Source organism: Beta vulgaris, chromosome 2 (assembly GCF_026745355.1).
Source record: "Beta vulgaris subsp. vulgaris cultivar EL10 chromosome 2, EL10.2, whole genome shotgun sequence".
In the NCBI taxonomy this organism is placed as follows: domain Eukaryota; kingdom Viridiplantae; phylum Streptophyta; class Magnoliopsida; order Caryophyllales; family Amaranthaceae; genus Beta; species Beta vulgaris.
In genome coordinates, this window is record NC_079203.1 from 31,581,633 (window position 1) to 31,596,909 (window position 15,277).

General features: G+C 35.3%; 1 protein-coding gene across 1 annotated transcript; it reads left to right on the forward strand.

Moving 5' to 3' along the window:
• Nucleotides 1-13,169: 13,169 nt before the first annotated feature.
• Nucleotides 13,170-15,144, forward strand: LOC104886955 (CBL-interacting serine/threonine-protein kinase 6). The gene has a single exon (XM_010671518.3). The coding sequence runs from the start codon at nucleotides 13,563-13,565 to the stop codon at nucleotides 15,033-15,035; it is 1,473 nt and encodes a 490-aa protein (XP_010669820.1). The 5' UTR covers nucleotides 13,170-13,562; the 3' UTR covers nucleotides 15,036-15,144.
• The last annotated feature ends 133 nt before the right edge of the window (nucleotides 15,145-15,277 follow it).

Below are 15,277 nucleotides of genomic sequence, written 5' to 3' on the forward strand. Positions count from 1 at the left end.
TAACCTGACATTCAATATTTATAATATTTACAATACAGACATATGACTAGTAAAGTATCATTCTACCCTTTACAATATAATATTATCCCTTTACATATAATATTATCTAATACACCCCCTCAATCTTTACGAGGTGAACTCGTATAGATTGGTACGATGTTTAGTAAACAAGTCAGATAGGCCCTTAGTAAAAATGTCTGCAAACCTGAGACTGAGTAGAAACATGTCGAACAATAAGTCCTCCCTTGGCGACCATTTCGCGAACAAAATGATAATCCACGTCAATATGTTCGCTACGATCATGATGAACTGGGTTAGCAGTAAGATAAGTAGCAGAGACATTATCACAATAGACAATCACAAGACGGATGGAGAAAATGGCCAATGTCAGCAAAAAGTTGCTTGAGCCAAATAGTTTCTGCAGCTGTGTAGGCAACAACCCTGTATTCAGCTTCAGTGGAGGATTTGGAGATAGTAGGTTGCTTTTTCGAACGCCAGGAAATTAAATTCTTTCCAAGAAAAACAGCATAACCAGTAGTAGAACGTCGTGTGTCAGGACATCCTGCGCTATCTGCATCAGAATAGGCAATAACAACAGTAGGAGAGCTGCTGCTATATAAATAAAGCCCATAATCCAAAGTGCCCTGCAGATATCTGAAAATTCTTTTCACAGCATGAATGTGAGTAGTACGAGGAGCATGCATAAAATGAGACATCATATTAACAGCATAAGCAATATTAGGACGAGTCATAGTTAAGTACTGCAATGCACCAACCATACTACGATAATCTGTGGGATCAGCAAGAAGTTCTCATCAAGTAGAGACAATGTTACTCTAGAGACAACAGAGAGTGGTAACTGGTTTAACAGTATGAAGATGGAATTTACGAAGTAAATAAACATACTTATGTTGAGACAGAAATAAACCAGAGAGAGTACGCACAACCTGCACACCTAAGAAGTGATGAAGATCCCCTAAATCCTTCATAGCAAATTGAGAAGAAAGAACAGAGATGAACTTGGCAACAAGAGGAGGACTGATACCAGTAAGGATAATGTCATCAACATATAATAGCAAAATAAGGAGATGACCACGATATTTCATAGTAAACATAGAAGTGTCACAACTGCTGCACTTGAAACCATTAGATAAGAGAAAATTGCTAAACCGAGAGAACCAAGCTCTAGGAGCTTGTATCAAACCATAAATGGACTTACGAAGACGACAAATATGAGTAAGCTTAGATGGATGAATAAAACCCGGAGGTTGACGCATATAAACCTCTTCATTAAGAAAACCATGAATAAACGCATTTTTGACATCTAACTGATGAATAGACCATTTAAGAGAAACAACAATAGTAAGAACCCAGCGAACAGTATAGGTTAACAACACGACTAAAGGTTTCAAAGTAATCAATACCTGCCTGCTGGTGATTGAAAAATAAAGTCTGGCTTTGAACCGCTCCACGAACCATCAGAATATATTTAATCCGATAACCCACTTACAACCAAGTAAATTCTTATCATAGTTGTGAGTACCAACTCCCATGTGTCATTAGTAATCAAGCATTATATTCTCTAACATAGCTTGACGCCAACGTGAGTCTTTAGAAGCTTGTTTAAAATTAGTAGGTTCAGACTCTACAATTTCAGTGTTTAAATTCATTAAGACACGAGGCTTAGACACACCATCTTTTAAGCGAGTCACCATTGGATGTTTATTAAAAATAATGGGAGACGGACTAGCAGGGGAAGGAGTGGTAGACATAGGACTCAAGGGAGAGGAAGGGGAAGGATGCTCTGTGGGAGAGGCAGGGGCGGCAGGTGGCGAGACGGGGGCAGCAGCACACTCGATAGATGCTGCTGGCTCGCATGGCTGCTGGGCCAGCGAGCGCTGGGTAGAAATTGCGGAAGAGTGGGACGTGAAGTCCATGGCCAGGAAAATTAAATGTCGATTGAAATTATTTTTTTTGTGTCTTTTTCTTTAGAAAAACCTAGGTTGTGAGACCATGTGCAAGTGTGGGAAATAATTGTGTTAACCTATTGTAGGTTAACCTGACATTCAATATTTATAATGTTTACAATACAGACCTATGACTAGTAAAGTACCATTCTACCCTTTACAATATATATAATATTATCACTTTACATATAATATTATCTAATATATTAGATAAATGGAAAAATGGATGGGAATAATCCCACCTTTGAGCCGCCTTCTTAAAACAGTCTCGGTTTCGGACTAACTCGATAAAATCCCACCTTTTATCATATCTTCTTAAAATGGCCCTGTTTCACTTGTTACCTGTTTGAAATCGGTTAACTTTTTTTTAATTTATTCGTAGCAGCAGATATGGAGGAGAGAGATCAGTGGGAGGTCACTCGACCAAAACTCTAACGGCAATGCAATCGTCATCACCGGCGCCGGAGATCATTTCTGCTCCGGCATCTACTTCAACATCCTGTCCCCCGTCAAACAATCGTCGGAATGCAGACGCTCCGACGAGCAGTGAGATATTGAGCCAAAATTGTTAAATTCTCAAATGTCTTCTTTTCAATGGAAAATTGTCTTCCATGAAATTAAACCCCCACATCAATGCAAAATCACACCTTGCCACGCAAACACACCACTATATACATTGAAACTTATTACTCAACATATCCAGAAAGCACAAACAAGTACTTGATCAGATACATTATAATGCCAAAGCCGCATCACCCATCATTCAATTTCCCCAAAAACCATCATTTTCAGGTGTAAATACTACAAATTCGAAAAAGGACAATAACCCAATTTTTCAACTTGAAAAAAATCCATCATATTTAACCCATATTATCCAATAATCATCTAATCAAATAGTTGTAAATACCAAAAAAATATAAAAAAAACCAAAAAATGAGGATATACTTATGCGAAAAATCAAGTAAAACACTCGGATGATAATGTGAAGCTTGTTGTTGAAGGATCGATAGTTGTATCAGAGCTTGTTGTTATTGTTGCTTCATTCTTTGATGCATCTTTTATTTTCTAAATTTTTAGCCCTTCCAAAACCGGATTTTAGGTTCTGTAAAATAGCAAAGAAGTGGAGATTTTTCCAAAGTAACAGAGAGAAATTCAAGAGTGAAATCGAAGAAGTAACAAAACAATGGAAAATGAATAGTAAAAAAGCGGGAAAAGGAAAAACAAGCCCTCTAAAGCGATGGATAAAATAGAAAATAAAAGGGAGATAGGAGAGAGAAAATGAGAGGAAGACATGGAATTGGGTTTGATTTCCCAGCTATTTTGATTGCCATGGCGGAAGGTAGAGTAAGTTTCACTGATGAGGAGAGTTAAGGGGTGGGGTTCAGTTTCAAGGATGAGGAGAGATAAGGGGTAGGGATTCTTCTTGTTGAAAATAGAGCACGTGGTTCTTTAACCTGTAATTGCAAGTCATTAATAAGTAATGGACCATTATAAGAAGATAAGGTAAAAAGTGGGATTTTATTGAGTTAGTCCAAAGCTCGGACTGTTTTAAGAAGGCAACCCAAAGGTGGGATTAAACCCGTCAATTTTTCCTAGATAAATTAAGGAAAATTCTTTTTGGTAGCCCAACTTCGAACTTCACTCACTCTTTGGTAGTTTCTTTTTGTTCTTTTCTCTTTGATAACCCTTGGTTATTGTATAGGTTAATTTCATAAGCTTGGTTAGTATTTTTCCGTTAAATGTTCATCAGCTATGTAACCTAGGTTAGTTAATGTTTGAACACGAGTTTCGAGACGATCTTAAACGATAGATTTTTACCTTCAAACCGACATTGTTTGAAAAAACGAACGTCATCGAGAATTCTATAAAAGAACGAGTTTCAACAAGCTAGTCAAAATGGATGATATGTTTACCTTTCTTGCTCGGCTCGTGAATTTTTTATCACGACTTTTCGACATAATCCTGAACATGTGATTCAGACCTTTAAAACATTTTTTATGAAAAAAACGACGCCACTAGACAACCTATAAGGGCATGAATTTTGAATAGCCGATCAAAATGAGTTCTAATACGGTAAATCTTCGCACGAATTTTGATGCGATCCCGAACAGGTGATTTGACCTTCGAAACTAATTTCGACAAGTTAGTCAAAATGAGTACCAACGGTAAGTTTTTGAACACTATGTTTTCTTTTAAAAAAGTCGTTTCAAAGGTCAAAATCACTCATTTGATATCGTATTGAAAGTCATGTTCAAAAAATAATCGTATTAGTAGTCATTTTGTCCAGCTTATCACAATTCATGCCCATAAAGGATGCTCGATGTCATCCGTTATTTCAAAAAAAGTCGTTCTGAAAGTCAAAATTGCCTGTTTAAGATCGTTTCGAAAGTCGTGCCCAAAACTTAACTGACCTAGGCTACACAATTAACGGAAAACACTAACTAAGCCTACAAAATTAACATATATAATAAATCGGGGTTACCAAAGAGAAAAAAAAAGCTACTAAAGAGAAAATTTAAAAGGTGGTGGTCCTTTTACCATGTTTAAGAAAGTTAGATAATTGGGACCACATCTTTAAGAGGATAAGTAGATGTTTCTTTGCAATTTTAAGCTATGTGTTACTTATTGTGACAATGCTTAATACGAACTTAAAAAGAAATGTGGGAAGTATATTATCTTCAATTAGTGATTTTTGTCAATATATATATAATTCCTGCACATTCTAATAAATGCAACAAATTCTTTTTTTTTTGGTAAAATGTAAGAATTTTATTACCAAAAAACTCAATAAAAGCCACCAAAACACAAGGTTACAACTACAAACAACATACACCACAAAACACAGTACCAAACTACAAGAACATTACAGTAGCAAAATAATTATAATTAACTAATAGAATTCTCCAGGTTTTCTAACCAATTCAGATCGGCAGTGGACCACCTACCATTTACTTTGCTTCTAATACGTCTGCAAACTTCTCTTTTAATACTATTTACCACCACCTCTGGTCTTGGAACTGCACTATGTTAGTAAGCTAAATTTCTTGCTTGCCAGACATAATAAACAATAGCTACAAGTGCACAGTAGCAACTTTTCTGCAAATGTTTACTGTGATACTTCCTCCCCCATTTCTTCCAAGTCGAGTAGACATTTTCATCAGCTGCAATTATGATTTGGAGCCACTCCATGATCCCAGTACAAATCCTTCTGCTAAAATCTCATCTAAAAAACAGATGAGAGCAAGCATCATCTCCACTTTGGCATAGCAGGCACTGAACATCAACTCAAATCCCTGCAGCAGCAAGCCTTTCGTTGGTTTTAACTCTACCTAAAGCCACCATCCAAGCTATGAGAGAATGCTTGGGAACATTGAAAGTAGACCAAACCCAATTATGCCATTGAACTGAATCAAACTACCCTTTCAGCCAGCTGTAGCCTGCTAAGTATATTTTTTACTTCCATCTAACCAATTGTTTTCAGCATCATACCCATCTTTAACAATTTCTTTCACTCTACGAATGTTTCTTTACCCCTAGCTAGTATTAGCAGGAGAAGTGTGTCCCCACCAAGTAGCATCTTAAATATAGACAGTATGCACCTATTTTATCCAAAAAAATCCTCCTTCTGAGTAACTTCCCATACATATTTTCCCATGGCTGCAATATTCCAAGTCAAATAATCTCTTATTCCTAGCCCTCTATTCTTTTTTGGAAGACAAACTGTACTCCAGGCCCCAGGGACATATGTAAGTATTCCTTACCTTCGTAAAAGAAAGCTCTACACAATCGATTGATTCTCATTATCACATTCTTAATTAGGAAGAATGAATATCTGGGACCAAAAAGTGTGAAAACTAATCAAAACATCATTGATTAGTGTCACTCTTGCAGCATATGACAGATGCCTTGAACATCAGCATAAGATCCTCTTTAGCATTTTATCCACAATAACATCACAGTTAGCTTTACACAATTTCCTAGTTGTGATTGGCATTCCCAAATATCTAAAATGAAACTCTCCTATCTAGAATCCAGTTGCTTGCAATATTCTATCTGCAATTTCATCATTGACATTGTCAAAATAAACAACAGTCTTATCTTGGGTGGCATGTAACCCAGAAACCTCAGAGAATGAAATCAATGCTCTTTTCATCAAGATTGCAGATTTCACCTCACCCTTGCAAAATAGCATCAAGTCATCAGTAAAGATCAGATGACTAACTCTCAAAAGGGCACATTTGTGATGGAAAGCAAACTCCTCCTTTTTACTCATCACAATCATTAATCTTGAAAAATATTCAATTGCATGGACAAACAGAAGAGGTGACATTGGATCACCCTGTCTAATGCCTTCTTGCCCAGGAAAAAAGCACACAAAGTACCATTGATACTCAAAGTGAAAGATGGTGTGGTAACACATAGCATCACCAACTCAATGAACTTTGCAGAAAATTTTAAACCCACCAGCAAGTCCTTGATGAAGTCCCAATATAAGGAATCATAAGCTTTCTTTAAATCCACTTTCATAGTACATCTAGCAGGGCCAACTTTTCTTCTGTAATGCTTCATAATATCTTGACAAAGGAAGATATTGTGAAGGATAACTCTATTTTTTACAAAAGTACTTTGGACCTGATTAATTAGGCTAGGTAGAACCTCGGCTAATGTAATGCAAATCATTTCAGAAATGATTTTATAAACTACATTACAGCAAATTGTGGGCCCAAGTTGTATAACATCCATAGATTGTTCACATTTAGGGATCAAGCACAATGTAGTAGCATTTACCTGCTTCAATAACTTACCACTTTGAAAGAAAGTCCAAAATGGCAGTTGTGATGTCAGGCCCTATGTAGCTCTAGGCTTCCTTCAAGAATCTACTAGAATTTTTTGCACGCGATGCGTGCTTGAATTTTTTTCGAAACTGAAACTCGATTTTCTTCGGCATAAGAGTCAAAACTTGAACATTAGACATACAAAGTATAATTGTTTTTAGTTGTAAAATTTGATTGGGTTAGTTTCTATCACTTAAGTCTCTCACCATTCTTTTTTTTTTTCTTACTTTTCAAAGTTAAATTCTATGAACAAAATAGAAATTTTATTGAATTTATTTATGATTTCTAATATTATAATTTTTTAGTTGATTTTTGAATTGAGTACAGTACTTCATAAATTGTAAAGAAAGTGGACACTTTGATTTCAAGTCAAGTTTTTCATAGGTTGTAGTTTGTAAGTGAATTTTTAAGTTTTTAGAAAGTTTCCTCATTTTAGTAATTAATGATTTTAGTTGACTTGTGAGTGGTTGTTATAATTATATTTTTGGTATTTTTGTTTGAAGCCCCCTTTGATTTGTAAGTGAATTTGTAATTTATAATGGGAAGGGGGGCAAAATAGGCATTTCAAAAGAGGACACCATTGCTCCTCCCTTCCCTTATATAATAGAGATTAGTGTATCCATTAGGGCCAGGAGCCTTATTCTCCTCAATGTCAAATAGAGCTTGCTTAACATCATCACAAGTAAATGCAATAATTTCATTTTAACATTTGCCAACATAAAACTTTAATCATAATATCTCTAATCATCGATTATTAAACTAAAAAAAAGTTCAAATCATAAAAACATACATCGGGACCATCTAATTACATAAGATTTTTTTATATAAAATATGTGAAAACTAAGGTAAAATTTAATACCTCTCCGTTGTTATAGTTGATACATCTAAACTTTGATAATATACTTTGATTATCTTTTGTAATTTGTATTTAAGAAAAAAACAATCATTTGAGATTTCGTTAAATATGTCTCAGTGTATATTTTTAAAATATCCACTTTTTATACTTTTGGTTGACGCTAATTGGAGATATTAAGGTTTAGAATATTGAATTGGCAAGTACAAATAAATAAACAGATGAATAAAAAACAAGTAGAATATTATCAAGTGAAAGTATTGGGTCAGACCGTCTGACCTAATATTCTCGTCAGACGGGTTGAGCCCAGTACTATAATATACAGCCACGACGGCGGTCGAAGGATTCTCCACCATTCCCACATAAAACCCACCACCACCACCACAACCACCACCACCACATTACAAAGCCTCATCCATCTCCACCGCCACCACCTCAGTTCTCGATGCGACACTACAGATCACTTAGAACATCAGCTTCTTCCATCGAATGTGTTGTTAGAACAATGGCTCGCCCTCTGTTTGAACTTTCTATAATGTCCCAGACATGTCTTCTAGTAAGTGGATCCATAGCAGTAGTCTACAAACTGAAATATTAGCCTGTTGTGGTTACTTGTTCACGTGAACAAATATGAAACATTTGCAAGCCTTGAAAGTAGTTAAATAATTTCATATCAGTTCATCTAAGTGCAAGTGCTAAACAACAACAACAACAAACGACAACGAAGGTGAAGCCATGGAGGGAAACACAAAAATTCTGATCCCAGGTTTCTGATAAAAGAAGATGCAATTGTAGAAGCTAATGATAATGAGCTAACGGGGCTGTGCGGAAGAGTATTTATAAGGAATGAAGAAGAAGGAGAAAGTGAGAGAAAGCAGAGGTTAGTTTTCTTTTCAGTTGGACTTTCTTTTCTTTCAGTTAGACTTTCTTTTCTTTCAGTTGGACTTTCTATTCTTTCAGTTGGACTTTCTATTCTTTCAGTTAGACTTTCTATTCTTTCAGTTAGACTTTCTATTCTTTCAGTTAGACTTTCTTTTCTTTCAGTTGGACTTTCTTTTCTTTCAGTTGGACCAACTGAAAGAAATAATGGGCCAACTGAAAGAAATAATAGACTAACTGAAACAAAATGAAGACTACCTGAAGAAAAATGTAGACTACCTGAAAAAGAATAAAGACCAACTGAAAAAGAATAAAGATTTCTTTTCTTTCAGTTAGACTTTCTTTTCTTTCAGTTGGACTTTCTATTCTTTCAGTTGGACTTTCTATTCTTTTAGTTAGACTTTCTATTCTTTCAGTTAGACTTTCTATTCTTTCAGTTAGACTTTCTTTTCTTTCAGTTGGACTTTCTTTTCTTTCAGTTGGACCAACTGAAAGAAATAATGGGCCAACTGAAAGAAATAATAGACTAACTGAAACAAAATGAAGACTACCTGAAGAAAAATGTAGACTACCTGAAAAAGAATAAAGACCAACTGAAAAAGAATAAAGACCAACTGAAACCCAAGTAAGTCTAACTGAAGCACAAAAACCCACTGAAAAACAAAGAAGACTAACTGAAAACAAAATGAAGACTACCTGAAAAAAAATTGGAACCACCTGAAAAAAAACGAAGACTACCTGAAAAAAAATTAGAACCACCTGAAAGTCGTCCGACCAAGATTATGGTCGGACGAGTCCGACACAATACGTTCTCTATTATCAAAACAAAAACTAAAGTGCTATATTTATTTAAAATCGAGGAAATATTATTCAATTATCCCCACACCAATTCAGAATTTGTTGAGTACCTTTATACTTCAACTTGATTAATTTACTTTTTTTTTATTCATATGAGTCACGAAGGCAGTCCAAAGTATAAAGAATGAAAGGGGGGATTTGAACTTGTGACCTATCATTCACAACACCGCAATTTTAATTATTAAGGCAAAACATCCTTAATGGATTAATTTACTTATTTCACACAATTCTTAATCAAAAGAAGGATTTCGTTTCACCCTACTAAGAAAATGTACTTATCTTGTGTGACTAACACTTCTCCACTTCAGAAAAACAAAATCATCTTCCTAGCAAAACTTCATCACGGACCACCGAACTAGTATAATCAAATATTTAATACATTTCTATATTTAGACTTAAGGATCTAATTTTCATAGTTATCACCTAACCTCCAAAATACTGAAAACGACTCGATATTATCCAAACATTATGTGGGGAATAATGTTTGTACACCTCTTGTACACTTTTTTTTTTGAGGTGGTACCTCTTGTACAATTTATTTAAAAGAGAAATTTAAAAAAAGTTGGAAAAAGCAAGAATTTATGGGGTCATAATTAGAGTAGTCTGTGTAATTGTGTACAAACCGTTCAACGCCATGGGAATTGGTAGTAAACAAGACGGTGATGAATAAGACAATCACGTTTTTTGGCATAGCGCTAAACTTCTTCTTCCTCCAAACAAGGGGCGGGTGTGTTGATGACTAATGAATGATGAATATTTACGTTTCGAATCGCGGTTGGCGGATCTCACATTGCAACTTGCATTATGGTGGGTTTGATTAATACTTCCCCTCTTATGTTTTAAATCAAACATTGGATGAAATGACACGAGTGATTTTTGTTTCGTGTAATCACGGGCCACGACAATAGAATAGGGCTCCCAAAATATAAGGGCTTTAAAATATAGTTATTTTTTATTATTTGAAGATTAGACAAAAGAAAATATTTGGATCAGTAGTAAAAGGGTAAGGAAAGGAATAATGAGAACATGAAATTCATCAAAGTTTTGTTTCTTAAACTTTTGAATATAGTCACCATTAGCCAGCTATAAATACGAATCTTATACTTCTATCTTTTTTGAACTACAAATCAATGGCCCAATTAAGGAAATTGTACAAGATCCTCATTATTTTCTCCCATATTTGCCTCACTCCTATGAAATGACATTATTTATTGACCAATTTGACTCCAATATATCGCCATTAGATAAAGAAAAACATAGTCAAATGGGGTCTTGTTAGATTCTTCTCGATGCATACTATCAAATTATAACTTTTTTTATATTTTTTACATATGCACAACTAAAGATATCAATGATTAAAAAAGCACGTTGAGTTGCGTGAAAAAACAAACGTTTCATTTAAAACAGAACGGAGGAAGTATGAGAGTTTGTAACTGTTTTGTGGTGTTTTTTTCATACTCCACCAAAATTGCATCTCGAATTGAAATTGACAATGGTTATCTTAATTGGAATGGGACTGGAATTGAAAAATAATAATGTATTATTTAAAATAGAATTGAAAATGGTTTATTTGGTACTAAAAAAATATTGTGTATACTTTTTATTTCTTTTTAACCAACATAGTTTTTTGTATGTTTCTTTCTAACCTACACATTGTTGCTTATTCTATTATTGGTAACTTGTCCGTCTACTTTGTCCCATTTTTTCACTCATGTCATCACTTTTTAGTTATTTTATACTTTTGTATTTCCTACTTAATTCTCTCACAAAGTGAAGTGTGTAAACTAAAAAGAAGCAAATGGTGTAATTATATATCAATATTTGTTTGTTTGGTATGGGAAAGTCTTATAATTGGAACCTTTTATAAAAAAATGTATTAATACTAAAAAGTGTTTAGTTGTACCAAAAATTATATATTTAATACAAGAAATTCAATAATGCATCTAATAGTACAATAAATTATCTAATGGTACCATTAATTTTAACAATTGTGTTAGTACTATAAATTGTTTAATAGAAAATAATTAATGGGGTACAAGAAAGTGTTTGATTGATATTGAATTGGGGACTAAAAATGCACATGGTTATACATATATATAATAATATAACCAGATGTAAACGTAACCATTAAGTTGTTCAAATCTGGTGCAATTAGGACCAATTCATGTTTGTTTTACATTCAAATCGATTTGGTTCATTCGAGTCCATTCAAGTTTAAATTTTGTTTAGTTTCTTTAGCATATTGGAATGGCTCAAATATAGGATCGAGATATCATATTATTCAAATCGAGTGAAATAATTGGATATTGGGTTCGATCATTTATTGAATAATCGAACTTTTCAGGTTTACATGGGGTTAGATCAAGTAATTATATGTAAAATTATTCTTAATAGTAATAATAATAATAATAATAATAATAATAATAATATTATTATTATTATTATTATTATTATTATTATTATTATTATTATTATTATTATTGCTACTTCTACTCTAGTGTCGTGTTAGACTTACGATAATACTAACATTATTACTTATACGATACAATATTACTATTATTCCCTCCATTTCCTAAAGATCATTCTTATTACTGTTTCTACAGATATGAAGGAGGATCCATTTGTGTGGGGTGGGTAAAGTAGGAGAGAGAAAGGGGTTAAGATAAATAAACAAATAAAAAGGGGTTAAAGTAGGACAGAGAAAGGAAGTAAAATTGAATTAATGATGTAATTGTGGACCATATGATAGGGACATGAGAGGGTAAAAAGGGGAAAAAATTCCAAATAAGGAAGAAAGTAAAAGAGGGAAGATCTTTTGGAAACACACTTAAACGAAAAGAGGAAAGATTTTTAAGAAACGGAGGGAGTACAATATTAGTATTAACTGGAATTAATGCTATATACTTCAATTGTTATTATTAATCTTATTGTTTGATATCGTAAAAAACAATTTTAAGTTTTTGATAATATGTTTTTGTAAAATGATGTATTAATTAAACCCATATTGTTTCAGTTAGTGTCACTTTTTCATTCCGGCTTATCATTCCAAGTTATCTCCGATTTGGATCAAATCGATTCGACTTACTCTGTATATTGAGTGAATATTGAGTCAAACTACTTTTTCAGATAATTACATTTAGTTTATATATTTAGTTTCGTGCTTAATTTCAACTCAACTTTCAATTGGTTAATTTTCATACATGAAAACTAAAGTATTATTTAAAATAATTTACAGATAATTGAAAAACTCGACGAAATAGACTCCTATTAGGCTAGCACACCTCAATTGTATTCCTACCGTCCTCTACGTTTGGAGTCCGCGGTAGATGAATCACATAAACATCAAGTTGCATTATGGTGGGGTGATCTAAATGATTGGAGTTTAGCCCATCTCACCTAATTACGAGTACTAATTACTAATAATCTCCACACGGCCACGATGGAATGAGTAAGGCAAGTTCCAACAATCGTTGTCTCGTCTAGTTGTATCCACGTACTCCTTTTTCCACCTTTACCATCAATTTGCAAGGTCAACCTCACTAACTAGTAAGACGTATGAGCTGTTTTACAACAATAAACGCCTCAAAAACAAATCTCATTTTACATCTAAATTATTATCATAGGGATCGACTTGCAATTCTTCAACATTCCACGTCAGTGTGACTCATGTCCCATAAAAGTATTATTTAAAATTAAGCCACATACCAACGGAAACGATCCCTCTAGGTTTCTGCCGAATTCTACCCATATTCTATCCTATATATACCCACCTTAAAAAATCAATCTTATTATTCACACCAAAACAATCCTATTTTCTCTCTCCTCTTACAATAATCATCTCTAAATTTCCCCCTTTTCTCCCAAAACACAACCAGCCTCATTTCTGAGATTTGAGTAAAACCAAAGATTTTACCGTAGAATTAATGCGGAAATATGAGAGGGTTATCGCTCTTTAATCCATTCGTAAGTGGTGGAATTGCACAAAAGAATCATCATGATCTTGGAGGCCGGAATTGGCACCGTAAACACGTTGAAGACGGGTAGTTTGTTCTTTCTTTGAAATTTTCTTGTGAATTCTCAAATCTCTTCCTCCTTGTAGATATAGTTAGGGTTATTATATAAAATTCATTCAGGTAGATACTTTTCTAGAGAAGTGTTAATTTTCCCAAGATGATGGGGGAATTGATGCTAGCGGTTAAGGATAAGAAGGTGGTGGGATCAAACGATGATGCACAATCCCAACTAAAATACTGCAAGTTGGTGATGCAGGGGAAGTACGAACTGGGGAGGGTTTTGGGTCAAGGTACGTTTGCGCGTGTGTACTATGCGCGCAACGTGGAGTCGGGAAAGAGCGTAGCGATGAAGGTGGTGGGGAAGGAGAAAGTTGTGAGAGCCAAAATGATGGATCAGATGAAGAGAGAGATTAGTGTGATGAAGAGGTTGAAACACCCTAATATTGTCGAGCTCTACGAAGTTATGGCTACGAAATCCAAGATTTTCTTAGCTATGGAGCTCGTCCGTGGGGGTGAGCTTCACGCTAAGGTTTCCAAGGAGGGTAAGCTAGAGGAGCAGGTTGCTAGGTCCTATTTCAGACAGTTGATTTCCGCTGTCGATTATTGTCATAGTCGCGGTGTTTTCCACCGTGACTTGAAGCTGGAGAATCTCTTGTTGGATCAAGAGGGGAAAATCAAGATTACTGATTTCGGCTTGAGTGCCATCTTCGAGGAGGAGGAGGGCAACAGCGTGTTATTGCGCACCAGCTGCGGGACGCCACACTACGTGGCGCCCGAAGTGGTGAACAAGAGAGGTCAGGGATATGATGGTTCTAAGGCGGATATTTGGTCATTGGGGGTTATATTGTATGTTCTTCTTGCTGGTTACCTGCCTTTCCATGATGAGAATATTGTGCAGCTGTATAAGAAGGTGTACAAGGCTGACTTTACCTGCCCCTCATGGTTCTCTGCCGAGGCTAGAGAGTTGATTACTCGAATGCTTGATCCAAATCCATCAAGCCGGATCACATTGGCTGAGATTATGGAATCAAGATGGTACAAGGACGACAATTCAGTCGATGTTGGTGATCAAGAGGAGGAATATAGCTATAATTTCCTGAAGAAGGAAGTAGAGGCATTGAACGCATTCCATATAATATCAATGTCGGAAGGATTAGACCTTTCTCGGCTCTTTAACGAAGAGAAGAAGAAGAGAGAGGATAGGGAGGAGATTGGATTTTCGACAACATTGTCCGAAAATGAGGTAATATTAAGGTTGGAAGAAGTGGCAGATATGACTGGTAAGTTTAAGGTGAGCAAGGTAGGCGACTCAGTGGTGAGGCTGCAAGGGCAGGAAAAGGGGAGGAAAGGTAGGCTGGTGATCATAATTGAGCTGTTTACGGTGTCGTCCTCCTTCCTCATGGTGGAGGTTAAGAAGGATAACGGTGACACGCTCGAATTCAACCGGTTTTGCCAGAACCACCTCCGCCCTGCTCTTATCGATGTCGTCTGGACTACCGCCTCTGATCACACCACACCTGTCCCTGATTACACCATTCCGCCCACTGAATACACCATGCCGGTCACTGATTACACAATATCAGTTACTGATTACACCACACCTGCTGCATACCCTGTTGTGTCCTACTGAAAATTTTGTTAACACCTTTAGGATTTAGAGTTTGATCATATGATTTCTATATATCCTTTGTGCTGTTTTCTCTCTTGTGCTATGGATTATTTATTCTTTTTTCATGTTACATGTCCTGGATTTCTCTTCATTTCATGTGTTTAATGTTGTGTACATGATTTTGGTTGCTAAGACCACATGTTTAGCTAAGCTTTCTAAATCTAAGGTTCCAATTCCGTCTACGCCATTGCCTTTCCAAATCA

Coding starts and splice junctions, on each gene's coding strand:
- LOC104886955 (XM_010671518.3), top strand. CDS start 13,563: ATGATGGGGGAATTGATGCTAGCGGTTAAGGATAAGAAGGTGGTGGGA.